General features: G+C 48.8%; 10 protein-coding genes across 10 annotated transcripts; 4 read left to right on the top strand and 6 right to left on the bottom strand.

The window, feature by feature from the left end:
* METBIDRAFT_98232 (uncharacterized protein) lies at positions 1-535 on the bottom strand. The gene is made up of 2 exons (XM_018859467.1): positions 225-535; positions 1-152 (listed from the first exon to the last, which is right to left on the bottom strand). Exons 1-2 carry the CDS (start codon positions 442-444, stop codon positions 124-126), a joined length of 249 nt encoding a protein of 82 aa, XP_018713557.1. The 5' UTR covers positions 445-535; the 3' UTR covers positions 1-123.
* On the bottom strand, positions 511-1,444 carry METBIDRAFT_97598 (uncharacterized protein). Its single transcript, XM_018859456.1, has one exon. The coding sequence runs from the start codon at positions 1,179-1,181 to the stop codon at positions 627-629; it is 555 nt and encodes a 184-aa protein (XP_018713556.1). The 5' UTR covers positions 1,182-1,444; the 3' UTR covers positions 511-626.
* Positions 1,445-3,041: 1,597 nt separating this feature from the next.
* On the bottom strand, positions 3,042-3,938 carry METBIDRAFT_9389 (uncharacterized protein; the record flags this gene model as incomplete). The annotated part of the gene is made up of 2 exons (XM_018859375.1): positions 3,042-3,670; positions 3,737-3,938. 2 exons carry the CDS (start codon positions 3,936-3,938, stop codon positions 3,042-3,044), a joined length of 831 nt encoding a protein of 276 aa, XP_018713555.1.
* A 1,688-nt stretch (positions 3,939-5,626) lies between these two features.
* On the top strand, positions 5,627-6,139 carry METBIDRAFT_98091 (uncharacterized protein). The gene has a single exon (XM_018859463.1). It carries the CDS (start codon positions 5,748-5,750, stop codon positions 6,015-6,017), a length of 270 nt encoding a protein of 89 aa, XP_018713554.1. The 5' UTR covers positions 5,627-5,747; the 3' UTR covers positions 6,018-6,139.
* Positions 6,140-6,712: 573 nt separating this feature from the next.
* METBIDRAFT_9388 (uncharacterized protein) lies at positions 6,713-7,747 on the bottom strand (the record flags this gene model as incomplete). Its single annotated transcript, XM_018859374.1, has 1 exon — positions 6,713-7,747. One exon carries the CDS (start codon positions 7,745-7,747, stop codon positions 6,713-6,715), a length of 1,035 nt encoding a protein of 344 aa, XP_018713553.1.
* A 2,368-nt stretch (positions 7,748-10,115) lies between these two features.
* METBIDRAFT_29612 (biotin--[acetyl-CoA-carboxylase] ligase) lies at positions 10,116-12,475 on the top strand. The gene has a single exon (XM_018855447.1). It carries the CDS (start codon positions 10,355-10,357, stop codon positions 12,431-12,433), a length of 2,079 nt encoding a protein of 692 aa, XP_018713552.1. The 5' UTR covers positions 10,116-10,354; the 3' UTR covers positions 12,434-12,475.
* A 736-nt stretch (positions 12,476-13,211) lies between these two features.
* On the top strand, positions 13,212-13,592 carry METBIDRAFT_36960 (anaphase promoting complex subunit 11; the record flags this gene model as incomplete). Its single annotated transcript, XM_018856808.1, has 1 exon — positions 13,212-13,592. One exon carries the CDS (start codon positions 13,212-13,214, stop codon positions 13,590-13,592), a length of 381 nt encoding a protein of 126 aa, XP_018713551.1.
* Positions 13,593-14,933: 1,341 nt separating this feature from the next.
* Positions 14,934-17,489, top strand: METBIDRAFT_76173 (4-hydroxybenzoate octaprenyltransferase; the record flags this gene model as incomplete). The annotated part of the gene is made up of 3 exons (XM_018858485.1): positions 14,934-14,972; positions 15,213-15,233; positions 16,545-17,489. The coding sequence occupies 3 exons, from the start codon at positions 14,934-14,936 to the stop codon at positions 17,487-17,489; spliced, it is 1,005 nt and encodes a 334-aa protein (XP_018713550.1).
* Positions 17,490-17,511: 22 nt separating this feature from the next.
* On the bottom strand, positions 17,512-20,775 carry METBIDRAFT_34040 (CORVET complex subunit; the record flags this gene model as incomplete). Its single annotated transcript, XM_018856433.1, has 1 exon — positions 17,512-20,775. One exon carries the CDS (start codon positions 20,773-20,775, stop codon positions 17,512-17,514), a length of 3,264 nt encoding a protein of 1,087 aa, XP_018713549.1.
* A 3,531-nt stretch (positions 20,776-24,306) lies between these two features.
* PRO1 (glutamate 5-kinase) lies at positions 24,307-25,581 on the bottom strand (the record flags this gene model as incomplete). Its single annotated transcript, XM_018859373.1, has 1 exon — positions 24,307-25,581. The coding sequence occupies one exon, from the start codon at positions 25,579-25,581 to the stop codon at positions 24,307-24,309; it is 1,275 nt and encodes a 424-aa protein (XP_018713548.1).
* Between the last annotated feature and the right edge of the window lie 403 nt (positions 25,582-25,984).

Raw genomic sequence — 25,984 nt, 5'->3', positions numbered from 1 at the left:
GAAGGATGTCGGCATCGAAGTACTCAAGAGCAATTATCCAGAGAACAAGATCAAACTTTATGCATTCAGCGATGCATCGTTCGCAAACGAGGAAGGGCGAAAGTCCAGAACAGGCTACATCATCTACACTAATGGAACACCAATAGCGTGGAAATCCAAGAAACAAGGCTTAGTGACGACGAGTACCTACGCAGCAGAGTACGTCGCGCTCAGTAACACAGTACACGACGTGTTATGGTTGAAGGCACTCTGCAAGGACTTGAGCCTAGATACAATAGAGGTGCCCACCATACTCGAAGACAACAGGGGCGTTGTTTTGTCCGTCAATGGAACAGGAAGCAACCCCAGCAACAGCAAGACGGTGGACATAAAGGAGAAACATGTCCAAGATAGAGTACAAAAAGGAGACATCACAGTGAAGACGGTCGGGACCGAAGATAACATCGCTGACACGTTCACTAAACCATTACTGTACGTGCCTTTCGGGAGACACCACCCATATTTGGGGGTCGACAAGAGGTATGCGATCAGAGTGATCGCGATATCCAAGCCCTAAAAGTCATGGCGAGATCAACTGAGACGAATGATGAATAGTGAAGTCCCTAATTACATCATTCCGGGGAGTGTCACGTGGTATCCGCCATGTAGGCATCCCTCACGTGGCAAAAGGAAAAGACTTCCGTACAGGGAAAGTTTTTCCCTTTCCTTTTTTTCTCAAGGGTTTTTATGGAATAGTAGTATTCTAAGGATCCGAAGTACCGTACATACTTGAATTGAGAAATCTGATACTGAAACGCTTCGCTTATCTGGAATCGGACATTGGTGCGGCGGCGCCAGTTGCCAACTCCGGGCATCAATTGCGGATCCCAGCATTTGTGCATTGGTGCTTGTTGGCTGCTGTCCCGCTGCCTCATTCGCTCCCACACCTGCACTAATGGACGCTCCCCTTTCTCGCCAAAAAAAAATAGGTGGGGAAACACAAGAAGCACTTGCTGCCCAGAATCGTCACGTGACGGGTAGGCGGCATGCGCGACCGAGTTACTAACCGTCGAGGAGTTCTCCTTACGTTCATTTCCCTTGGTCCGATTTCCAGGCCCGGTGGTCCTCCCGCTAATTGCAATGTAGCTGGTTCCTGTATGATGTGGGTACTTTGGACGGCCGCAGATCCGAGGGCGACCCATGCTTCCTACAAGTTCAGCTTTGGTGTCCTCAATGACATTTCCAGAATTTCTGGTCTAGTGCATTGTAAGGTCCCCACGAGAAAAGGACAAAATTCTAGTTGCTTACGTGGGCGTAGTTTACCTTGCGTTCGGCAGCAAAGGGGAAGTTTTGGGTCGCTTGTTTGTTCTGCTCGTCCCGAGCTGGCGTGCTTGTCGCACCCACGACATTCTACCAGGGTCAATTTCGGGTCAATTCCTCCTTTCCGGTTGAGACTTTCTCTCTGTAAAACTAGTAGAATTGTCTTGGGCTGTATCACCACTTAATGCTGCAGTTGAACGGTGGCCCCACAGTTTGATTCGTGTCCGTCATTGGGTCATGTTTGTCCATGTGCTCAGTTTATGGAATGAGTCGATGACTTAACTGTTTGCATAAAGTCACCTCATCTTATCCAGAACAAGAAATGATCCACCGGGATTTTGCACTTTTCCCGACGGAAACGAGCTTTGGGTCTATATTCGTAGATCTTGAGCCTATATTCGGTGTGCTCAAATTGTGCGTTCAATCTTAGCTCGTGAGTGATGTCTTGCCATATTGCCTGGTTTATATTCCACTGACTCTCTCAAAAGACACGCTTCGAATATGGAAACAACGGCCGGCCGTTTTTCACACGTCTGGACTTCCCTATCCATATACAACATACCTTTTCCGATAATGAACGATTTACTGAGGAACCACTTTGATAGTGCAAATACACATAACAAATCATCAGGAGACATGTGGAAGCAATGATGGAAATGTGCAAGCATCAATATCAATGTAGCACAGGGAATCTCGAAACAAGGCCTGTAAATGTTTGGTAGCTTGTCCCAAGTCTCGGCAGTCGACCAAAACGCATAGCAGAACAACCAAGACGGGTGCCAGCCACATAATGTATGCTCCGGTCCTTTGATCCACAAGATTTACCCAAAAAGGAATCACAAAACCATTCATTCGCCTATCCACACTAGATTGGGCTGGGTCTGGACAACGCCATCTGCTAGCCAGAAATTAATTACTCGCTCGCATGGAAATGTGTCATATGGCGAAACATCCCTCCCTTCCTTGTAAACTTTATATTGCAAATCATGCACTTGTAAGGAGAGTCGTTGGTGTGGAGAAACATATGACCCCGCCGCGTGAAGTCCGACGTAAGCACCTTCCCACAAATCTCGCATTCAAACCCAAAAGCATCTTCGTGTCGTTTTGAATGCTGCTTAAACGAGCTTTGCGACAGGAAGGTTTGGCCACACTCCGAGCATTGATATGGCGAGTCACCCAGATGAGTCCGCATGTGCGTCATCAAGCGTTGTTTGGTGGAAATGCCCTTCTGGCAGATTGGACAGTGATAGGCCCTGTTGCCCGTGTGGGACTTCATATGGTAATCGTATGTCTTTTTGCTTGCAAGTACTTTCTGGCATATTGGACACTGATACGACAGTCCCTGCCCATGCGTCTGCATGTGGGAAGACAAGGCCGATCTGGTTTCGAACCGGGCTCCACAAATGCGGCACAGAGGCTCCAGACTCTGGACATGTGATTTGGCATGCTGATCTAAGTAAAACTGCGCCGAAAACAGCAATGCACATGATGTGCACTTGAACGGTCCTTGGGGTTCGTGACCCAACAAATGCTCTATTAACTTGTCTTTTTGTCTCGCACAAAGGACACTGATAGAGCACTTCGCCAGACGCTGGAAGCAGCGAGTTTGCGGCCACGTCGTGTGGGCCGGTTTTTTCCTGATCAGTTTCTTTTCGTGATAGCTGGCGGCTTGTATGACCACTCATGTGTTTGGCCAAAGCCGATACGCTCTCACATACTAGTCTACATGCCGTGCAAGTGACTTATTCAGACTCTTCTTCTTCTTCTTCAGGCGCATACTCATGATCATCTCCTGAGCTGAGCTTATTGTCTTCGCCTTCCGAAGAGGGCACATAGTCCAGTTCAATTTCATTTTCGCTCAGCGAATTGTCATTGTCTTCCACGACCTGGATGCCATTTTCCTCAACCATCTGCTTTTGATTGTCCTCGGCCATTTGCTTGCAATTTTCTTGAACCATCTGCTTGTAATTTTCTTGGACTATATGGATACCGTTGTCGTCTTTCTGTAGATCGTTGTCTTCTATATGGATACCGTTGTCGTCTATCTGAACACCATTGTCTTCTAGCTGGCCATCGTTGTCGTCTATCTGAACATCGTTGTCGTCTATCTGGACATCGTTGTTGTCTATCTGTACATCTTTGTCTTCTAGCTGGACACCGTTGTCTTCTAGCTGGCCATCGTTGTCTTCGATCTGTAAATCGTTGTCTTCTAATACCTGAACATCCTTATATCCAACTATCTGTAAGTGCTTGTCGACTGTAGAATATTCCAGAGGAGATGCTGCTTTTGTTTTCACTTCATGAACGAGGGCAGAATGTACCGCATCCAAGGTAGCTGGGCCATCAGGGACCTCTGGAACTTCAGGAAGACCTAGTTGACAGCCCTCTTCAAAAAGCCTAATGCATAATCTTCAGTTCTGGTGCACTTTCTCCGTACACAATTTACTCAGGTCAAAGACAAAGACCTTCGAGAGTACATTCTGAGTCATTAATTCAGAGACGGTGAAGGTCAGGTGCAAATTTCGGTCCACGAAAATCGGCGTGATATCATCGGCAGATTCTTGGTCCATTGATGAGTCGGCACTTTTGGTCTGATTTTTAGATAGCCGACCATCTTGCATGGAAGCACCGTTGGGCATGCTTCATGTGGCCTTTTATGACAGGACTAGTCAGGCATGACTTCCATATTGCACATTTTGAGCAGGACACGACACATGGCAGTTTTGATTTGACGGAGGTTTTGGGGGCAGCCAGCTCAAAAGTTTAGTGTGGAGATTATCACGTCATGTCTCTTTGGTTTGGTTTCAAGGATCAGAACGCCACTTACATTCTGACAGGATTGTGCATATCCGTCGGCCATCACATTGACGCTTCGAGCAGGTAATTCAGCAGGGAAGAAACATAGAAGGGTACAAAAATATAAGCAGTAGAAGACGAAAAGTTGATTTAGGGAGAAGGTAATATTGCCACCGACCAGCTCGGTTATATAGTGGTGGCCTGTTTTGCACGCGGCCGCAGATCGGGGCCAAGAGCGCAAACCATACTGGTGGTTTCTCTTGAAGACGCGTCAAATCACCAAATCGGCCAGAGCTTGGCGCGGAAAGAATACTCCAGCTCAAAGTTCTTCAACAACCTTGTTTGCGATATCCTCACAGTATACGAAGCCCATGTCTGGGAGTTTCACAGTACCCGTCAATGATCATCACTACGCGGTCATATTCATGGTTCCATTAAGCAGTAACTGATCTTTCTGCAATGATATAGAACAAAAAGTGCAACAGCGTGTCTTTAAGGTCATCTTGACACCATCATGTCTCCACCTCACACAAAAATTTGCGAGTGTTTTTGAACTCCGTGGCGGCGCAAGCTGCTGGCCGCAGTGAACGCGGATGAATGAAGATCACATTTATATGCTGATTTCCCCGTGCGGATCGTCATGTCATCAGCCAATTTCGTGTTGGCGCTGAGCCGTTTGTAGTACACCGTGCACTCGTAAAGTACGTAGGTAGGGTACATTTTCATGTGGAATGTCAAGTGCTATACTGTGTTGAACATCTTCTTGCACGTGGAGCATGCTCTGTCAGCATGGATCTCCATGTGCCTCTTGTAGGCGACCTTTGACGAAGGTTTCAGGTCACAGATGTGGCACGAGTATGCCTTGTCCTCGGTATGGGTGGCCAAGTGGTCGGCCCAGTCTAGCTCCGTCAGAAGCCACTGTTTGCATATGCTGAACTGGTACTTTTTCTCTCCCCAGTGGCTGCACATATAATACGTCAAGCGGTTTTATGTGGGCAAGCGCTTTCCACATTATGGGCATGCGTGGGGGTTTTTATAGGGCTGGGTTGCGGTCTTATTGTCCAACGTTAGTTGCGTGTCGAGCCTCATGTGGCCGATCTGGTACTCAAACAGCTCTTTTGATAAGCGTACGGATGTGCACTGTCAATTCCTGCTGTAATGTGAGTTTCTGTCCACAGTCCGGCACTGGTATGGACCATTTTCCGTGTAGCTGCGCATGTGGCGGGCCAAGTTGTAGCTCAATGTGAAATTCCTCCCGCATTTGGAGCATGCAAACGGGGACTTTTTCAGGTGGACCTTCATGTGATCAGCGAGCGTCTCCGGGGACTCCATCAGAGACTGGAATACGAGACATGTTTCCGGCGACAAGGCAAGTCCTTCACTGGAAGCCTCTTGGGGTCTTTTGAACATGCTTTTTTCCCAGGACGATTTACGCCCAGATGTGTCCTGAGATAAAGCACCAAGTCCGACGGTGAAATCTGCATCTTCAGGAATTTGGGGTACTGGAGCGACGCGGGCTCGGGGTGTCGTTTGATGTGTGTTTTACCGGCATTTGCTTTCTTCTCTTCTGCAAAACGACTGCCTCAAATTTCCAGGTTTGGGCGCACCGCTTGCTGCTATCACCGTCCTTCTATATCTTGGCTGCTGCCGTAATGATCATCATCAGACACGTAATCGTCATCTTCATAAAAGTCGTCTTCATACTTGTAATCTCCAGATATCTGATAATTAGGCCGCGCCGTGGAAGCCACAATCATATCCACTGTATTGCATCCCATCGGACATGTAGCCCGATTTCCAGCCTTTGCACTTTACTTCTCTCGAGTATCGCCATACAGTTGTCATTTGCCCTATCCCCGCTCTCTTTTGCACTGTCCAGAAATAGCTGTTTACAGTCCACATTATTGCTATTCGGGGCTTGATCAGCTAGTTTTTGATGTATTTCTTTACCGATCCCCCTCTAGCTCCTGGTCCACACACACCAGCTATTTGTGCTGAAGCAGTACCAGGTCTTTATATGCTTATGGCGCATCATGAGCCATTATTGATTCTTGAGGCTCCAAACCAGACTTCTGTGAACCGCCCGTGATTTCACCAGCATCAGACAACAGTGCACTTTCGGCCAATATATAGCGCGACGTCGGGGGCCACTTCTAACAGGTGCTGTTAAAATTCCATTGAATCATGTCGGCCAGTCGATTTCTTGTATACTCGGAAGGGTCGGCAATTGTCATTTGACACACCAAGAACCTCATGAATGTAGTTCACAAACCCAACCACGTGCACTGCAGTCTTCCGTAAAAATAAAGACACTAGATACCAAATTGCAGGTTTGATGTAAGTGCTGATATTTTGTTCCACTTTGCTGTACCCTTGTCGTAGACTAAGATGGAAATATCGTATAGGAAGAATACAACTGGGTCTTTCCAAAAACCTCATTTCCATCGTCATTTGTTCTCGATACGCCTGGTTTACGTATTTGGACTCTTTGCTTCATGCTCCGAAAGTCGTGTGAATCTCAGAATGGCAATGACATACGACTGATATAGAGGCATACCCAGAGGCTTCTGCAATGGCCCGCTTTGATCAAGCTTCGTCCGGTCTTCTAATTGCATCGCTATTTTTCGGAAGCACAGAAAATGTAAAGCTGTCCGTGTTTTTCCAAGAGAAACGACTGGTATGGCTTGTAGCCTTGCGGCATTGGGATCTCTAGATAGTTCAGGCTCTCTAGCACCCGCAAAGAATCTGTGTTTCTAAGTGTTATGACTGTGCCCGTGCCGGCTGGATCCTTCAGGTACGAAACTTCAAGATTCTTGGTCAATTGCCTGGACTCAAAGAGAACAAAACACTGGTTTCCTCGAAGCTCTCTTTTGAAAGTGAATTTGTAGCGGAGCACCTCCGAGACGGATCTCTCTGAAGAAGACGAGCAGTGAGTATCTTTGTTGAGACTTTGGCTGACCTGGCTGGCAAAAATGTGGCTCTCTTTGGGCTCTCCGTCCAAAGACATCTGGCCTATCTCCTCAATCAATGGTTTCTGTCTTTTGCCATCAATATTGGTCAAATCAGGCAAAGTCTCCTGTTCCCCCTCCTCTTCTCCGTCGCCCCATGGGCGCACCTCAAGCTCCTCGATCAAACCCGCGGTTTCGTTTTGCTTCAATTCGAGTAGTTTCTTCTGGAGCCCGTTTTTGAGATCCTCCTCCGTGATTTCTGTCTCGGAGAGCTCGCCCTTGCACAACATCTTGGGAAGCGCGTATTCTCTCTCTAGCACTAGCTCGTGCATCATTTCCACGGACTCTAGAGCCCATTCTACAAGGATCAAGCGAAGATCCCTACTCACCTGGACCCACTGGAAACACTCGCTATTTATACAGCAGTCGTACACAAACGAAGGCACGCCTTTCTTGTCGACTGCACGTTTTTCAAGAGACACGATGATGGGGATTTCCCACTCGTTCCGCACTATCAATGGAAACACCACTTCTGGTTGGAAGTCCAAGGATGGCTTGGGCACCCGGGGCTCATGGCAGATATTGATGAAGACTTTTGTTAAGTAGATGTGGTCGCCTTTTCCATCCACAATCTTTGTTTTGACGACGAACCCGGGCTGGGGAGAGAGTCTGATTGCCTCGGTATGCTCGAAAATCGCTGCCATCTGACTTTTAGGAAGGTTGGCGGTAAATCAAAGTGTTGTTTCCAGAACGGAAATACTTGCCTTTTGGATATATGTAGTCGACCACTTGAACTAGGCTTTTGGACCAAGAAGGAGATGTCCAGGAGTGGTTACTGAATTACTGGTCAGCCCGGCCTTGAGGTGCACCCGTACACCGCGCCTTATGTAGTTGCAAAATTTAGTTTGGTAGGGCCTGTCATCTCCCGGTCTAAGGCTGAGCTTTAAGGTCTACAATGTGGCAATTTGCAGATTTAGTAAAAGGTGGTTGTGTTTTGCTGTTTGCTTGTACACATGAACTTTTGGTGACATGGGGCCCACACTAAGCCGTGTGATGACAGCCCGGAGTGGTCTGGAATTTCCGTCTTCAGTATTTTTACAGAATCTGTCAGAAGCTTGGCTTTGGTTGCCTAGGTATTGAGAATGAAGGCCATAATTCAAGGAGGCTGTCTTTTGTTATTCATTGCTGATGAAGCTTCGGTAACCTGGGTGCGGCTCAAAGAGTGCCTCGTCGTTTCAGTCTATGGGAGCTCAGATCATAGAAATCCTGGACAGCGTTCTGTCCGGCGCACTTTTTCTTGATTTTCTCGAAGAGGCCCATTTTGGCGGATGTGCCCGTTTATTCTTGTGGTTATTCGTTTCTTCTGTCAATGCTACATTGGCGGAATCTGGGCTTTTGAAAAGCGCTGTAAAACAGTCCGCCATATTTCCCAACGACCAGTAAACCGGTGGAAAAAGCAAACTAAAAGGAGATGGGTGATTGTTGTGGCTGATGAGCTAGGCGGCTTATGGATGAGAGCATGTGTTTGGAGCTGTGCAGATTCTGAAGACTGTGGGAGTTGATCGTACTTATTTCGGGTTGTGTAAGAAGCAAACTAAGGGCCTGGCGACTTTGCGACCCACTCAACAACCGAAAAGAGAATCGCTTTCCAGACTGATGTATATGCATTTTCTTGACTACAGGGCAAACCGCCACATTAGTATTGGATTGTCTCACTAAAGTGAGATTTGGTCTGATAAGCCCCAGGTGTGGAAATCCCGATATGGGCCCCTTCAGGTCCAGATTCGAGCTCAGCAATTGCAACTTGCACTCGCTAGAAATTAAGGAGATAGGCAGAGCCCTTGTTTTTTTTTTTTTTGTGAGTTGTCCCATGCCAGATGGATGAATGGTGTCTCATTAGTCATTCAATGTCTTTTCATGAGTCGGCCCATGCTACGCCAGATAGATGAATGGTATCTCATTAGTCATTCAACGCCATTTCTAAGGTGCTGATACCCCATTCATTGGTATGCATGTATGGGAGCGGAAGTCATAATCTCCATGCTGGATAATGCTCGCTCCACGAACCCGGTGATTTGCTCATATACGAGCGAGTCCCCCTCAGAAACCACGGCTGCCCTTTCCGGAATTGTATTTCCGGCCGGTCCTGCCTTTTATCACCGTCCCGTCCTCCAGAATCCATGTCCTTCCATAGACTCTTTTTTCGATGGTTCGAGAGTGGAATCATATCAAGCGTTTCCAGGCCTCAGCTGCGAGAAACGCGACTCACATGACTCAGGTGACTCGGCCCCAAGCGAGCGCACCCAAAAGAGCGCACCTGAGTCGGCGCTTACCCAAAAACCACCTCTGTTTCTTTACTATAAAAAGCCCCGGCCCATTTTCAGGAACCTCAGTCCTTGTTGCTTTTTCCGGACCGCTGTCTTTTGAGTTTTGGCTTATCTCCTGGCTATCCACTGGCTTTTCATTTACATATTAATCTACTGGTTAATCCGCTGGCTATCTATTGTCTTTTTATCTCCTGGCTATCTCCTGGCTATCTATTGATTTTTCATCTACTGGTTAATCTACCGGCTATCTCCTGACTATCTACTGGCTTTGCATTTGCTAGTTAATCCACCGGCTCCATCTACTGGCTTTGCACACTGGCTCCATCTACATCGGCTGCAACATACGCTGGCTTCTGATCCATTGCACTCTGTTGGCATCAAGCACACTGGCCTTCACCGAGCTCCTCACTGACTGGTTTCGTTTGGCTTCCACAATAGCGTATCCACATTTGCCCTTGCCCTGCATCAGCTTCTGACCCGCATCTTTGGGCCATCACCTTCAAGGACTTTTGGCTGTAGATCGCACTGGCATATCCTACGCTGGCATAGCCTACACTGATATATCCTACACTGGTATATTTCACGTTGACATTCCCTTAGTTGGCTTTTCCTACACTGATATATCCCACACTGGTATATACATTGGCATATCCACACTGATATATCCCACACTAAGATATACATTGGCATATCCACACTGATATATCCCACACTGGTATATACATTGGCATATCCACATTGATATATCCTACACTAAGATATACATTGGCATATCCACACTGATATATCCCACACTGGTATATACATTGGCATATCCACACTGATATATCCCACACCGATATATCCCACACTGGCATCTGCTCGTCCCCCGTTCTAGGCCCCCATCTCCACCTGCCGGCTTCTCCCCTCTCTGAAGACCCCCGGCTGTATACACAGCCCCACCCCGTCCTGCCCCTCCCTCGAGCCGCACGCCTCGCCCACACCATGAACGTGCTCGTCTACTCCGGCAAGGGCTCCACGACCGAAGGCGTGCGCCACACCGTGGAGCTGCTCCGCCAGCACTTGTCGCCCTACTACGCCGTGATCACGGTGTCCGAGCAGGCGCTCCTCCACGACCCCTGGATGAGCAAGACCGCCATGCTCGTCATGCCCGGCGGCGCGGACTTGCCCTACTGCGGCCTGCTCAACGGCCCCGGCAACAGGCGCATCCAGCAGTACGTGCGGGCCGGCGGCCGGTTCTTGGGCTTCTGCGCCGGCGGCTACTACGCGTCGCTGCGCTGCGAGTTCCAGGTGGGCGACCCGGCCATGGAGGTCAGCGGGCCCCGCGAGCTCGCGTTCTTCCCGGGCACGTGCCGCGGCTGCGTGTACGAGGGCTTCGTCTACGAGTCCCACCAGGGCGCCCGCGCGGTGCCCTTGGCCGTCAACACCGCGGCCTTGGGTGCGCTCGGCGCGCCCGCCCACACCGTGGTCTACTACAACGGCGGCGGCGTGTTTGCGGACGCGTCGCAACATCGCGGCGTCGAGGTGCTTGCACGATACGCCGGCGCCACCGACCTCCGCGACGGCTCCGGCGACATGGCCGCGGCCGTCTACTGCAAGTACGGCAAGGGCGCGGTGGTGCTCAGCGGCGTGCACCCGGAGTACACGCCGCTGTTGATGAGGCCGGCCGCGGGCGACACACACTTCCTGGGCATCGTGGCGGCGCTCCGTGCCACCGACGACCTGCGGGCGCGCTTCCTCGCCGCGTGCCTCGGCAAGACCGGCCTCCGCACCAACGACGACCCTGCGTCCACGGTGCCGCGGATCACGCCGCTCTACATGGCGGCCCACCTCGAGCCGCGGCGGGCGCAGATGGTCGTGGCCGCCTTGCGCGCCAACATGGACTTCGTGGCGCCCAACACGTTCGAGGACGCGCACGACACCTTCGTGCTTCACGGCGAGGACGACGGCGTCCAGGACTACATGCTCGCGGCCGACAGCGCCGGCGCCCCGGAGCTGCTCGAGGCGCTCACGGCGGGCGCGAAGCACATCAAGGCGTACACGTCCGCGGCGCTCCCCGAGCCGCGCCTGACGCCCTACTTCGACATGCGGCTCTACTTCGACAGCTTGGCCCGGCTCCACGCGCACAGCGCCGCGCCGCCAGAGGACCGCGACTTCGGCAGCTTGCTCTGCTACGGCGAGGTCGTGTCCTCCACCAACACGCTCTTGGATGCCAACCCGAACTGGCTCCGCCACTTGCCCACGGGCTTCACGTTGACCGCCTCCACGCAGGTCGCGGGCCGCGGCCGCGGCGGCAACGTGTGGGTGAACCCGCGAGGCGTCATGGCCACGTCCGTGCTCTTCCGCGTGGCCCACGACGCCCAGAAGAACTTCAACATCGTCACGCTCCAGTACTTGTGTGCGTTGGCCATGATCGAGCTGATCCTTGGCTACGGGGGCGCGCTGCAGGGACAAGCCGCGGGCTACGAGGACATGCCTTTGCGTCTCAAGTGGCCCAACGACATGTACGCATTGAAGCCCGAGTTCTTCTCGGCGCCCTCCGACAAGAACGACACCAGCTCCACCGTCGATGGTGACGAGCAGAAGTGGGCAAAGGTCTCCGGCGCCCTCGTGAACTCGCAGTTCATCAACGGCGAGTTCTACTTGGTCTGGGGCTGCGGCGTCAACGTGCTGAACGAAGCACCCACCACGTCCCTCAACTCGGTGCTAGAGAAGCTAAACGAGATCCGGGCCCAGAAAGGCCTCGCGCCTCTCCCGCCGTACAACCATGAAATGCTTTTGGCCAAGACCTTGTTCACGCTAGGCCAATTCTTCAATGTGTTCAAAAAGTCTGGCCTCCTGCCTTTCTTGAGCCTCTACTACAAAAGGTGGTTCCATCTGGACCAGCGCGTGCGCCTCGACAAGGACGGCAGCGGAAACACACGCGAGTGTGTCATCAAGGGCATCACTAGCGACTATGGGCTTTTGGTCGCAGAGGACATCCGTACAAGAGAGACTTTGGAGTTGCAGCCCGACGGGAACTCCTTCGACATATTCAAGGGCCTTGTCTACAAGAAGCGGTGATCCGGGCAACCATGGCATGAGCTTTCATGGGGCTGTCTTGTCGTAATCTTTTTCGTCCCGCGACGCATGCATGGACATTGCAGAATGCTCATTATACTCCTCAATACAAAAATAGACTGCTTTGGTTTCAAGTATCGAGTCTGCACGTGGCGCTACTTGTCTGTATATTGACCCAACGGTGCCGGCATGACTCCACTGAAAATTATCACCCACGTATTTTGCCCGGTGCTTTCCCAAACTACACACAAGTGCCATGCCCCATAATAAAAAACCCAAATTAGATTCGATAAATGCAGTAGAAATGTTCAGAATTTTAAAAAGTATACAGAGGGAATTCCTGGTCGGGTAATTTTTCCTTCGTTGGAAAGTGCTTTGTGTATGTTCAGTCTTGAGTCATTGGAATTTCATTCCAAAAATCAGAGAATTCAATTATTGAACATTTCACCATTATTGAACATTTCAACGTTCAGGCAGCGTTAAGTGCGAATTCATTTTGCCGATTTTTAGTGAAGTCCACTAATTTTGGAGATTTCATTAAAATCCAACCCCTTGCAGTTTGGAGAACTATTTCCAAAATTTGTGTCTCCTCTACCTCAAAAAATCTCTTTTGTTCCTCTTTCAACTTTCTGTTCTTTCAATCAACACCATCATCTTTTGCAAAGCCCCGATTCCGAGGGTGTCCATCGCGTATTCCGAGGCTCACTGCGACATTGCGCTTCGCGTTCCACAAACCTCAGCATCAAGTCGGACTGTTGTTTTCTATTCTTCACCACCGTAAATGAAGGTGAAAATCAAACACTGGCATGGGGTGGCCACGTGGCACTGGCATACGCAGAGCTCCCAAAATGACGAGCTCTGTGGAATCTGCAGGGTGCCTTTTGATGGCACGTGCCCCAACTGTAAGTACCCAGGCGACACCTGCCCGCTTATTTTGGGCGCCACCTGTTCTCACAACTTTCATCTCCATTGTATTTTGAAGTGGCTTGAGCAAAGCAATTCAAAGGGCTTGTGCCCTATGTGTAGGCAGATCTTCACGGCAAAAGTCATCGAGGGCATTGGCTCACCACAAGAATTGGCCGAGCTTCAGGCGCTCATAGAAAGCCATCAAAATGGGCGAGATGCGGAGCTTGGAACTGATTTTGAGTATGGCGAGAATTGAGAATCGAGGATGAACAAAGAGTCAGAAGACCGCTGCAATTTGTATGAATTGCATGAAAGGCATCATTGGTGCACACGCATCACGAAATGCGAGGTTTCAATGATAAATCACCAGACATGAGCTGTGTGTATTTTGCCAAGTTGTGATATGGAGATCTGTTGCAAGTTTATCTCATGCTGCTGGAGAAACCTACTGTCTTGCGACAGATTGCCCACCATGTATTGGAGGAGAGCTGAGAGCCTGATTCTTTGTCACGTATTATCCTTAATGACAGACATATAGCCTGATGGAAAAATCATGAAGATTCAGGCCTGTCATTGTATTGGTAAGTCACGAGTGAATTTCATCTTTATTTGATCCGAACTGCCTATTCCAGAACGTTCATGGTGGCGCTACCAGTTGTATTCACATCAGATTCTGATGGTCAACAAAAATTACTGCTCGACGTAAAGCCTGATCCCGGGAGCTGGCAACACCGCCTCAAGTATGTTTGTCTTATTCAGCTTTTACCATGTTTCGCATTGGATTAGTCAAGATGTTCTGTGTTGACCGAGCGCTTGTGTCAAATGTCTTTACCATGCAGCGGTTGCATGTTGTCCTACTCTATAGCGAGTATTACCTCACTAGTAATGGTTTGTTGGAAGTCATCATAGGACGGAAAGAAGCCAATTGTTTCATCTCCCCTTGAAGTTGGTTACAACGCATTGTGAATACATTGATGATATTGTTTCTTCGGAACACGAAAATTAAACCAAAGTTTTGAAGCTCCCGAAACTGTTTGGCTGAGTTGACTTCAGAAGAAGTCGTCTTCATCCATTGAATGACTAAGGCTATATCTAAAAAAGACTCAAAAGCCCTCCGAATACAGTCGCTTTATCCACTCTCGACTTGTAATTCTCTTATAATGATGCAGTGTGCTCACAAATTCGAAAGATCAGGCATAAATAGCCTTACTCTGTGATTGACTAAATTCTTGTTTGGATGAGACACAAACCTAGTGGGAGCTGATTGTGACAGTGGTGTGCAATATTTCGAGACCTTTTCATCTTGTTCTTCTAAACACGCTTCCAATCATTGCCAAATGGAAGGACTCAACTTTTGTCTGTTTGTCAAACAAGAATTGGGCGTTTAAGGTCTCATCAAATCTAGTCGCGTTAATGGAAATAGTGAATTTTTTTTTCGTTTATGAAGGTACACAAGATTTTGAAGTACTTAAAGTGTCATGACATCTTTGTTAGGGTTTTGCAAATCCTTCTGCGTTGTGTGGGATTAATTTTAAAAAGACGGAATAAAAGACGTGGCAAACGCGGTTCGAGGCTGCAATCAAGAGTTGATTGCAATATGAGCTTAAACAAATATGAAGCTAGTCGAATTGATCAAGTAAGCTGTCCAACAGAATGATAATGATTTGCTAAGTAGCATTCTATAAGGTATATGATTCAACTAAAAAAGTCTGGGAGTTTTTCATAAGTGAAGAGCAATGCAGGCCTACAATTTAAATGTGTCACAGAAATTTAGATATCAAACCTGTTTTTTATGCGGCCAAAAATCCTGAAAGGGTGTAGATAGGGTGACTATTTCTTCTTTACTAGACGTCAGCAGCCTCAAAATTCTCTGCAGATCCCAGTTTTCGAACAGAATGTGTTAAGGTCAAAAAAAAGATTGTTTGATTTCAATAAGCTGCAATTGCAAAGTTATAAATAATTCAATTGTGGTCAATCTATTGTTCAGCATATCACAATTTTTATTATGAAACAGCCTGGAGCTGTCTCTTAAACTACGAGTAGATCGGTTTATAGATAGTTCAGCCTTAGTGGATAGGCCTAGTCTATCTGTCGTATTCTCGATGTCTAAAAAGTGTTATCCTTCTTCAGGGATGTCTCAGCCTCACGCTCCTTTATAGTTCGGAACCCTTCTATACAGTAGGTGAGGGGTAACCCCGATCAGAAATGTTTAGACTCTTCGTCCTTCGTATTATACAGGATGCCCAGAATCTATAATCTTGCTCATGTCGTATCATAACAATTTTACGGTTGCGGCCATACCATGCAGAAAGCACTGTTTCCCGTCCGATCAACGTTAGTTAAGCTGCATAGGGCCACACTGAGTAGTGTAGTGGGAGACCATATGCGAAATTGTGGTGCTGCAATCTTTTTGTTGTCATTATTTTCTATTGCTTTACAAGGAGCTGAATTGTATCAAGAGCTTTCTTCTTTAGAATAAGTACTCTCTGGCAATTATAATTATAAGCCCTCCGTAATTTTATGATGTATAAGTTGGCGGCTCTCAGTTATATGTCATTTTGAAGACAGCACGTATAGCCAAATACGTTTGAGGCTTCAGGGTATATTAATGTGAGACAGAAGATGACCTTATCCTGCTTTATGAATATCCACTTTTCATTGATTGGCTTTAAGACAGGCGATACATATCGACTAGCATTGCAGAATCATGGCACCAATTTCAACTGCAGCCTCGAAATGTAAACAGTTCGCCTAACGGACCTCAGCTTTTCACACCCATGTCCCAGGCCTGCACACAGAGGTGAGCTTCAACTTACCAACTCGCGATACGAGTACCCAATTCTCAATAGTAGATACCCGAAACTTACCGGAAGCACCCGCAGGGCCTCACCTTCTCACCACAATATTCATGTACCACGTGGCATTCAAAAGCGGAATCCACCTAGGGCTCTGTCGCTCGGCAATTGCGCGCATTGTGCCGACAAAGACACTCTTCCGAACATTTGCACACTCTCCAAAAATATATTCGGGGTTTCACGAACCTCCAATTGTACATTCACCACCGAAAAACAGATCTTCAGATACCAAAATTACCAGTGGTTCGACTCTTGTTGAAATCCACGAGGCGACAAACGGCGGAAAGCCAGCAGATAACCAACAATCTGGATCTTTTTTGAGCACCAAGTCCGGGAATTCGTTCCCAAAGGAGGAGCTTGAGGCAGCTCGCTTGGCTCGTTTGGCAAATCTCGGTTGGCTCCGGAACCTCCCCGAAAAATGGGTCCCATATGCGGAGTTGATGCGTTTAGAAAAACCAGTAGGCACGTTTTTGCTCCTCATTCCCTCCCTTTGGGGAATCACCATGGCCGCTTACGGCATCATGGCGCCATTGGCAACCACTGTATCTGCAATTGCTCTATTCTCCGTAGGCGCACTTATTATGCGGGGTGCCGGTTGCACAATCAATGACATTCTAGATAGAAACCTAGACAACAAGGTGGCAAGAACGGTGGAGAGACCTATTGCCAGCGGGAGAGTCAGTGTGCCACAAGCAGTGGGTTTTTTGGCCGCCCAGTGTTTTGCTGGCTTGGGCGTTCTTCTTTCATTGCCCTTTGAGTGCTTTTATTTAGGGGCGTTGTCGCTTCCCTTCGTGTTCACGTACCCACTTTTCAAGCGGTTCACTTACTATCCACAAGTCATGATATCGATCACCTTCAGCTGGGGCTGTTTGCTTGGCTTTCCCGCTGTGCTCGCTCCTCTCAATTTGTTGGTCGCGGCCCCGTTGTTTTTGTCCAATTTCTTGTGGAGTATGATATACGACTCCATATATGCCCACCAGGATAAACGTTATGACATCAAGGCAGGTATCAAGTCGACAGCGTTGGCATGGGGAGAAAACACCAAACCGATTTTGTACGGCTTATACGCGCTCCAGGTGTCTTCGTTCTTGACCGCTGGTTTTGTCAATTCCATGGGCCCTTTCTTTTATTTGGGCGCCGCTTGGGGTTTTCAGCGGTTGTTTTCGCAAATCAAAAAAGTGGACTTGGACACTCCCAGCAGTTGCTGGGCCATGTTCACGGGAAATATAAAAACGGGCTGGATTTTGTGGTTCGGTATGTTCATCGACTATTTGGTTAAGATTGGCGGGTTTTTCTGAGTTGTGCTGGTAGGGGACGCACTCAACTTTTTGCGTCTTTGGACTTGAGCGTCTCTCGTTTTGTCTCATAGTCCCTGAAAAGTGATTTGCTGAGCTTGACGTTGGCCTTTTGCAAAGCTTTTTTGATCTGCGCATCGCTTCTTCTATTTTCGAGCTTTTGAAGCTGCGATTCTAAGAATCTCTCCACATACAACAAGGGAAAGTCTTCCGGAAGCAACTGCAACACCTGTTCCATAGTCAAATACTGGTCTGCGTAAGTGTTGACAGCATGCATCACCGAGTAAAATCTCGCTGTTTGATCTTCCACTGCGAGATAATATTCCATGAGACTGGTCAAGTAGATTTTCGCCTTCTCGGGGGATACCTTGTCGTATCTCAAAAGCTGTTGCTCTCTCAAAGTCCCAAGAATAAACAGACTTCTCGGTATAGGGGGATGCGCATTGAAAATGAGCCACTCGGCAGTCGAGTAGTCCTTGAGTTCTTGAAGACGGGCTACTCTGTCAATGTCTGTGTCGAACACCCATTTCAAAAAAGCGATTGCCTCACTTTTCGAGTCAAGCGTCATGTTCATATCCTTTTTGTACATAGCAAGCAACACAATCAATTCGTATACTTTCAAGTACGTTTCCAAGAACTCTTCGCAATCGCCTTTTCGGTAGTGCAAATGTAAGTATTCGATCCAAGTCACTTTGGGCCACAGTGGATCTCTCAAATCGTTTTCGATTTTGTATGTTGCGTAGAGAATATTTAAGTTTTCATACTCCACCTGAAGATCGTTTTGATTGAGATAACAGACATAATCCTCTAAAAGTTCGTTTGCAATTGGGAAATCGATTACATATGTCTGTTTACAGCTTTCGAAGAAGGCCTGCTCAGTGTACTCAATCTTGAGCGGCGAGAATTTGGAATCAAATTTGTACGACTTCGATAATTCATCCAAAATATGCTTATGAGTTGACGAAAACTTACTGCCTTTAGCCGACTTAAGAAGTACCAAGCCTCGGTCTGGACGAAGCTGAAGAAGCTTCAAAAGCTGTTTAGCGTATACCTTTTCATCATCCACATTTTCTCGAAGCTGGTTGAAGGCAGTTTTCGGCAAGTCAAACACGTAAGAATCAATTTGGAAGATGTCCTCGCCGACCGAATTTGCTATCGTATCCGTTGTCTTGCGACCGGAAATTAGGTCTAGGGACAAGTCAATGATTTTGAGAGACCACTGCTCGAATGAATTTCCTGAATCTTGCTTCAAACGGTATATATGAAGCAAGACTAAGAACATGTTCTTTTTAAAAAAATAAGTTGTGAGCTCTTCATTCACGGCATTTTGGCCCAGCCAAACGTCAGATTCCAAAGATATGACCAGTAAAATGTCCAGTGAATTTTCACATGTCTCAGTATAGACAAGTTTTCTTGCGGAAACACGAATTATCTCTTCATAGTCGTCGCCTTTAGAGTGAATTTCACGGATAAGCCATTTATAAAACTGCTTGTTTTTTCTTATCACAGAGTCCGCCAACTGATCTCGAATATCTAGAAAGATTCTTTGCGGACTGAAATCGTGCCAGAGTTCGTCTCTAAGTTCCCGCAAATCCACGCAATAAAGCATGAGAAGTCTTGGGTCAATGATCTGCCCATCGGAAAGTTTTTGGTTCCAGAGCTGTTTGATCTTGGTGGTATCTTCTGACAAGAGAAGCAAGACTAAGTACATCAAATAATGAAAATCGTCCACTGAGGACTTTGTTGAGAAGAATTCGACGGTTCGTGAAAGTGACTCCTTCAATGGTGGTTTCAAAATTATGTCTTTGAGATTGAGAAGTGTTTTGGTAAGAGGGCTTTGCTTCTGTAAGCCATAGAGCAGGCATCCATCAGAAAACACCGTTCTACTATAATCGAACTGTTTATGTGGCACAAGTGGATTGCGAGTTGTGGCTGAAATTGGGGTGAGTAAGCGCAGAAGCTCCTGATTAGTGACCTTGAGTGCCCTCCCAGAATTGACTATGCAAATAGACCCGCGGGATTCAGATCCGAACAAAGCGTCACATTCAACAGAAGCCTCAACCTCGAATGTCAGCAAAGAACTGAAGATGAGCTTTTGCGAACCTGAATGTGTTTGGAAAACCCCAATTACATGCGGCCATTCTACAGAAAGTCCTCCCATGGGATACCCGTGTCCAATCCACGTAAGTGTTCCTCTAGTGACGTCACCGGCAGAACTAATGAACATCGCCATGGAAGTGGCTGGCTCAGTGCAAATTGGAAGGAGGTACTCCTCACGTGCCAGAGAGGTATCTTGGGCGAGATAAGGAACAATGAATGGATGGATGTTTTCGACCGCAGCAGGATTATAGTCGAATAGCGGGATTTTGCGGGTCTGCTGCATGTCCACCACGTCAAAGCGTGTGTCGTTGGCAATGATGCAGATATTGCTATAGTGAGCCAGTGTTCCTGTAGCCAGCGAGACTCCGGTGACGGCGCCAAGATAGTTGATATCTCTGAGAAGTTTGATTCCTGTTGGAACCACGTGCACAACACGGAATTTGCTGGACGTGTACACGACAACCTTGTCGCTCTTATTTCTTTCGCTGGGAAGTTTCCCCACGCTAAGAAGCAGCAAGTCGACGGCGTCTTTTATTTTGCCTATGCGGCACGGCGAGAGTTCTGGCAACGTGAATGAATGCACTGTGTTTCCCGCAAGTATAAGACACATGTTTGCGTCCGGCACTGGCAAGATCTTGGATACAGCTTTGGTGCTGGATTCGGAAGCAGGAATCTGCATTATAAGAATGTACTGTTCGGCATCATCGAAGAGGTACATGTGTAGCACCTGGCCTGTGGATGTGCCGATGTAAAGATTCGATTCAAAAGAAGAGATGCACGTGATTTGCTCCTTGGCCCCTAGCGGGAGTTCAAGGGCTAGCTTCTGCAAGGACCAGCCTGGTGGAAGGAAGTTGTTTTCAAAAGATGTACCCGAAGTTTCTGAACATGCACTAATAGTGGGTGATTTCGTATCCGCCTCATTACCGAGGCCAGCCACAATGGGAACTGGGGTCTGAGTTTCAATTTCAGCCAGCCCCAAACTCTCCGCACTTTTAACATCGAGGCCTGGAGTTTTGTCTGTTGAGACTTTTTTGTTTGTTTCTGAGTCTAATTCAATGACAGGATCTGATGAGACAGAGCCAACTCCGTGTTCATGTACATTGATCTTCAGTTTATTAAGCTCAGAGACATCCTCAGGTATTTTGTCCGGTATTCTGGGCGTTTTTTCCTCCGTGGGGTCTGGAGCCATGATCATTCCACTTGACTCCAGTTGAGATTCTGCCTCTGGAGAAAGCTCTGTTGAACAACTTTCGCAAGTCTCTGTTTTTGGCGTGTTCTCACGCGGATGTTTCCCAAGTTGCAGATTTAAGCCTTCACCCTTTTGGCTGTCCGATTCTGGGGTGTCTGACAGATCCTCAGTGGCATCTTCCATGTGTCCTTGAGTATCTTCGTGCCCGACATGCAGATCCGTGTTTCTGGTCAAAGTCGAGGCTAACACATCAGACTCTGTATTTTTGGCATGTTCTGAATCTTGAGGGGCCGTCATTGTTTTGCCCTGGTCCAGGATTCCGGGACTTTGGGTTGAATTGGATGGATTGTCCAGATCCATTTGGACAGGCAGGTCACGTGCCTCGGGCCCGGCCAGCAGTGATGTGGGCGCTGATGAGTCCGGGGCCAGAGAGCTGGGTTTTGCGGTACTTTTCAGTTTTCTTTTCCGCGATTTACCCATTTTGATGTAATTTCGGTTTTAGTTCCAGAGGTTTGAGGTAATCTGTTGCGCCTTTGTTCGTGGTGAGTCGGTGTTTTTGAAGGCACATCAGCCACCGCGCACCGGGCACCCAACCATGCAGACGAGGAATTGGAAGACAAACAAATGGGGAATTCGAAAGGCAAGTTTTAGAAGTGCAGAGGGTTTTGAAGGTCTGGAAATCTTTCAATGCCGAGCGGGGGGATTTTTGGTTTATTCCAATGACTTGTTCATAGCAAAGATCATAGTGCAATTTCGGTACAGTAATTCTCTGGTGTAATTATTCTTCGGCACAGTAATTCTCTGGTGTAATTATTCTTCGGCACAGTGATTCCTCGGTGTAATAATTCTTTGGTGTGATGGCTCTTTGATTTGATGACTCTGTGGTGATATAATCAGGCGTGGCAAGAAAACGATGGAAATTCTTTGTGACATTTATTCTGAGCAGATATAAAGGCGGAGGAGGGTTGGTATGACTCGTTCTGGTTTAAAGAAGTGATCAAGTTTACTTGAGGATCTACTATACTGCCTGAACATCTAACAAGATAATTTTGGGTTTGAAAGGCGCAAACAAACATTTTGTGGCGGGAGCTCAACTTGCGCCGGTAACATATATGTCCTGATGAACAGTGTTATCACGTATTACAAGCTTCTTATTGGATACGTATGACAATGCAGCTGCACATCCGTCATCCAAGGCCAAAGCTGAAAAAAATTGACCAAGTGTAAATCTTTGAAGCAAGCCTAGAAATCTGATTCGAAAAAGGCGGAGTTGACATATCTACATCTTAGTGGTAGCCCTGGCTTGCGGTGCTGGGTCGAAGCTTTGGTCACCCGTTACTTTAAGCTGCGAGTGACATGGCAGTACGCTCCTCGGCAAAAAAGAAAAATGACTTTCCAGAGCAGCCCAATTCAAATGCCATAGCATCTTCTCTTATATTGGGCACAATATTGAGATGAGGGTTAAGTCTCAAGTAGGCTTCAGCCCACGCTTCGTTCGTAGTCCCGCGGTGCAAGGATTCAAGTTCGAAGCACACGATTCTGGAGACGTCGACCAGAGAGATCCTATTCCAGGTCTTCCTTTGGCTACTTAGTGACTGATCCAGGGTGGCAGTATTTTAGAATCACATTGTTGGTGAGCCAGTGAGAAGAAAAGCTTCATTGATATTCGAATAAGTCTCCAGCTGTATCGAATATCCGTTACTTGCAATTCCAGACCACTTGGCCATTTGCAATTGAAATGTTTTAAGTGATTGTCTAGGATGTTTGATCAATGATCGTTTGATCAGAATTTCAATGTGGCAGTTCAAGCGCAGATACGCAAGGTTTTAGAGTCGTTTTTTTTCTTTTGATGTTCTGTTGGAGGTTTTCGATTCAGCAGGCAAGCGCATGGAATTAGTGAAAAACAATTGTTTCTGTCTGTAGGGCCACTAAAAGGTTAGCCAGAGAATTTGAGTTGTACTTATTTCTGAAAGACTGATACGCTTTCAGAGGCTGACTTCCGGGTTTCGCTTAATATACCGCGTGTCTGCCAATCCATTGAGAAATATGCAAAACACTGTCTTCAGCCTGAGTTGAGAGAAGATCATATTCTAGAAAGTACGATGTCTGTGCTTTGGTATTCTCCTTTCTGTGCAATAAAAATACTTGGTGATGGTTCTCTTTGGCCCGTCCGACAAAGGCCCGAGGATCAACGCCTCTGGGACTTTATGAATGTCAGTCATTTCACATTGGCGGGAAGCTGTCCACCAGTAGCAAGCTCCAAGGACTTTGAGTATTTTAGGGTTTACTGGAGAATAACAGACAGTTGCGGAGTCTCAATTACAGTCTGATGGGTGTCGAGCCAGAACCACTTGAACAGTTCAAGTGAATACTGGAGAATAGCTTATTGTTGTGGGGTCTCGAATCCAGTCTGATGGGTGTCGAAAACGCCACGAGTATGGTTTCGAGCTTTGCAGACCCAGCTCAGACAAAACGGGAGATGTGACAGGCGAGTGTGGGTGAAAGCTGATCCAAGATCAAGCAAACGACTGAACTATTTTGTGAGACGCGTTTGCATTAGCTACGAGCTGAGTCTCTGAAGTTTGTCTATTGTCAATACATGTCCGAAAAAATCATGAGAGGCATGAACAATTGACTAATCACTACGAGCCCAGATACTAAAGCTAGCGCATTTGAGATGAGGACGGAACCGTCACAAAGCGTCTATGTAGTTGATCATGGAGACCTTGTCTTTTCAAGGGCATGGATCCAGAATAACAGCATGGGCTGAAAAACATGCTCAGAACCTCAGTGCAAACACATTACGGAATGAGCCTTCAGAGGCACAGGGCCAATCGAAACGGTTTCATGGGCAACGCATTGTGAAAGCCACTGGAGCACCACGCAGAAACAAGGTCTCCTATGCGCTACGGCCCGTCTCTACATGGCCCATTCAGACGAGCCAGGCCGAGTAAGCCTCTGCTTTGAAGCCCCGTGTCCTTGGCACAATTAATGTATTAAGCAGTCGATTGTTTGTCTAGCATTTCCACAACACAGAACCTTTATGTGGGTGTCTGCGGAGGCTACACATCCAAGGCAACCTACACGCCAGGTTCTTCCAGGTCCATTCAGGTTTATTCATGGTCACTCAAGTCTATTCGAGGTCCATTCAGGTCTATTCGAGGTCCATTAAAGTCTATCGAGGTCCATTCAGGTCCATTCAGGTTTATTCGAGGTCCATTCAGGTCTCCATTCAGGTCTCCATTCAGGTCCATTCAGGTCTCCTTCCGGGTCTCCATTCAGGTCCATTCAGGTCTCCTTCCAGGTCTCCTTCTAGGTCTCCATTCAGGTCCATTCAGGTGCCCTTCCAGGTCCATTCAGGTCCATTCAGGTCTCCTTCCAGGTCTCCTTCTAGGTCCGTTACAGGGACCCTTCCAGTTACCCTTCCAGGTCTCCATTCAGGTCCATTCATCCAGGTCCCTTCCAGGTACCCTTTCAGTTACCCTTCCAGATACCCTTCCCGACCCTTCCCGACCCACCAAGACGCAGCACTCACGGAATCAACTTGGAGAGCACGAGCTCGTCCGTCAGCGGCGGCAAGCTGGGCGGGAAGGCCAAGTTGTCGCGGTGCGCCACGTACTCCGAGTCCGCGTAGCCCAAGATGTCCTCGATCTGGCGGCTCTTCTTGCCCTTGATCATGTCGATCTCCACGGAGCTGTAGTTGACGCGGCAGTGCGCCACCTCCACCGCGGCCGAGAGCGGGCCATCGGCGTGCGGCACCACGCGCACGGACACGCACTCGCTCTCGTGGAAGGAGCCCTCCACGGCCACGACGCCGGCCGGCAAGAGCCCCGCGCGGTCCTTGCGCGTGATGGCCTCGAAGCAGCCCTGGTCAATGTACAAGATGCCCTTGGTGCGGAGCCCGTGGAGGAGCCAGAAGCGGCGGTCCGAGCGGATCTGCGCGTGGCGGGGGAGCCCCAAGAAGCGCGTGTGGAGCGGGATCGAGCCCGCGGCGATCGCCTGGTCGATGGCGCGGCGCTGCGTGGCCTCGTCCGCGGAGGCGTCCGTCGCGTGGATGTGCGCCACGATGTCCAAGATGCACTGCGGCCGCGACAGGAGCGCGATGATGGTGGTCACGCCGGCGTTGGTGGCCAACTCCGCGGCGATCAACTTGGTGGTCATGCCGCCCGTGCCCACCTGCGAGCCCGCGCCCGCGCCCGCGTCCGTGGCCACGGCCAAGTCCGCGATGTTCTTGACAAGCACCACGGGCTGCGCGGCCGGGTCGTGCCGCGGGTTGGCCGTGTAGAGGCACTCCACGTCGGTCATGAGGAACAAGTAGTCCGCGTGCACCATGCCCGCGGTGATGGCCGAGAGCGTGTCGTTGTCGCCGAACTTGATCTCCGCCACGCTGAGCGTGTCGTTCTCGTTGACGATGGGGATGATGCCCATGGCGAGCAACTGCTGGAGCGTGTTGGTGGCGTTGCGGAACTGCGTGTAGTCGATGATGTCGTTGCGCGTGAGCAAGACCTGCGCCACGGGCTGGCCCACTTGGCGGAACAAGTCGTCGAAGAGCCCGATGAGCCGGCCCTGGCCGATGGACGCGAGCGCCTGGACCGCGGCGAGCTGCGTGGGCTTTTCGGCCAAGCCCACGCGCTTCATGCCGAAGGCAATGGCGCCGGACGACACGAGGATGATGCGGTGCCCGGCGCGCCGGAGCCGGACCGCGGTCTCCACGATGTTGGCCATGTTGGCGATGCGCGGCTCGCGCGTGTGTTCGTCCACTAGCGACGACGTGCCTAGCTTGATGACGATGGTGTACTGCTGCATGGCGTGTGGCGGGCAGTGGGCGTTTGGCGGCGCTTTTTTTGGGCGGAGGGGGTGATCGCGGGCGCCGGATGCGGAGGGGCCGGAGTCTGCGGGGCTAGGCGGCGGCGTGGGTCCGTTTGGCTGGGGGTGGAGAGGAGCCTGGGGGGGTTTGCCGTGACTCAGAAGGCCAGCGCCGCGGCGCGCACGTGACCGCCCGGACGGGCCGACTGGGTGAGGGCCGGCTCCGGAGCGCCCATACGGCTGGAAGTTCGAGGCGTTGGTGTGTCTTTTTTGAGTGTTTTTTGAGTGTTTTTTGAGTGTTTTTTGAGTGTTTTTTGAGTGTTTTTTGAGTGTTTTTTGAGTGTTTTTTGAGTGTTTTTTGAGTGTTTTTTGAGTGTTTTTTGAGTGTTTTTTGAGTGTTTTT

This window comes from Metschnikowia bicuspidata, assembly GCF_001664035.1.
Source record: "Metschnikowia bicuspidata var. bicuspidata NRRL YB-4993 chromosome Unknown METBIscaffold_1, whole genome shotgun sequence".
Lineage (NCBI taxonomy): Eukaryota > Fungi > Ascomycota > Pichiomycetes > Serinales > Metschnikowiaceae > Metschnikowia > Metschnikowia bicuspidata.
Note: the sequence above shows the minus strand (reverse complement) of the source record. Positions and strands in the feature narration are given on the sequence as shown.

Excerpts from the sequence above, each read along its gene's own strand:
- METBIDRAFT_29612 (XM_018855447.1), top strand. The coding sequence starts at position 10,355 with ATGAACGTGCTCGTCTACTCCGGCAAGGGCTCCACGACCGAAGGCGTG.
- METBIDRAFT_98091 (XM_018859463.1), top strand. The coding sequence starts at position 5,748 with ATGATCATCATCAGACACGTAATCGTCATCTTCATAAAAGTCGTCTTC.
- METBIDRAFT_97598 (XM_018859456.1), bottom strand. The coding sequence starts at position 1,181 with ATGGGTCGCCCTCGGATCTGCGGCCGTCCAAAGTACCCACATCATACA.
- METBIDRAFT_98232 (XM_018859467.1), bottom strand. The coding sequence starts at position 444 with ATGTTATCTTCGGTCCCGACCGTCTTCACTGTGATGTCTCCTTTTTGT. Across the intron at positions 153-224 it reads CTTCAACCATAACACGTCGT|TCCACGCTATTGGTGTTCCA; the intron begins GTACTGTGTTAC and ends GTTTCTTGGATT.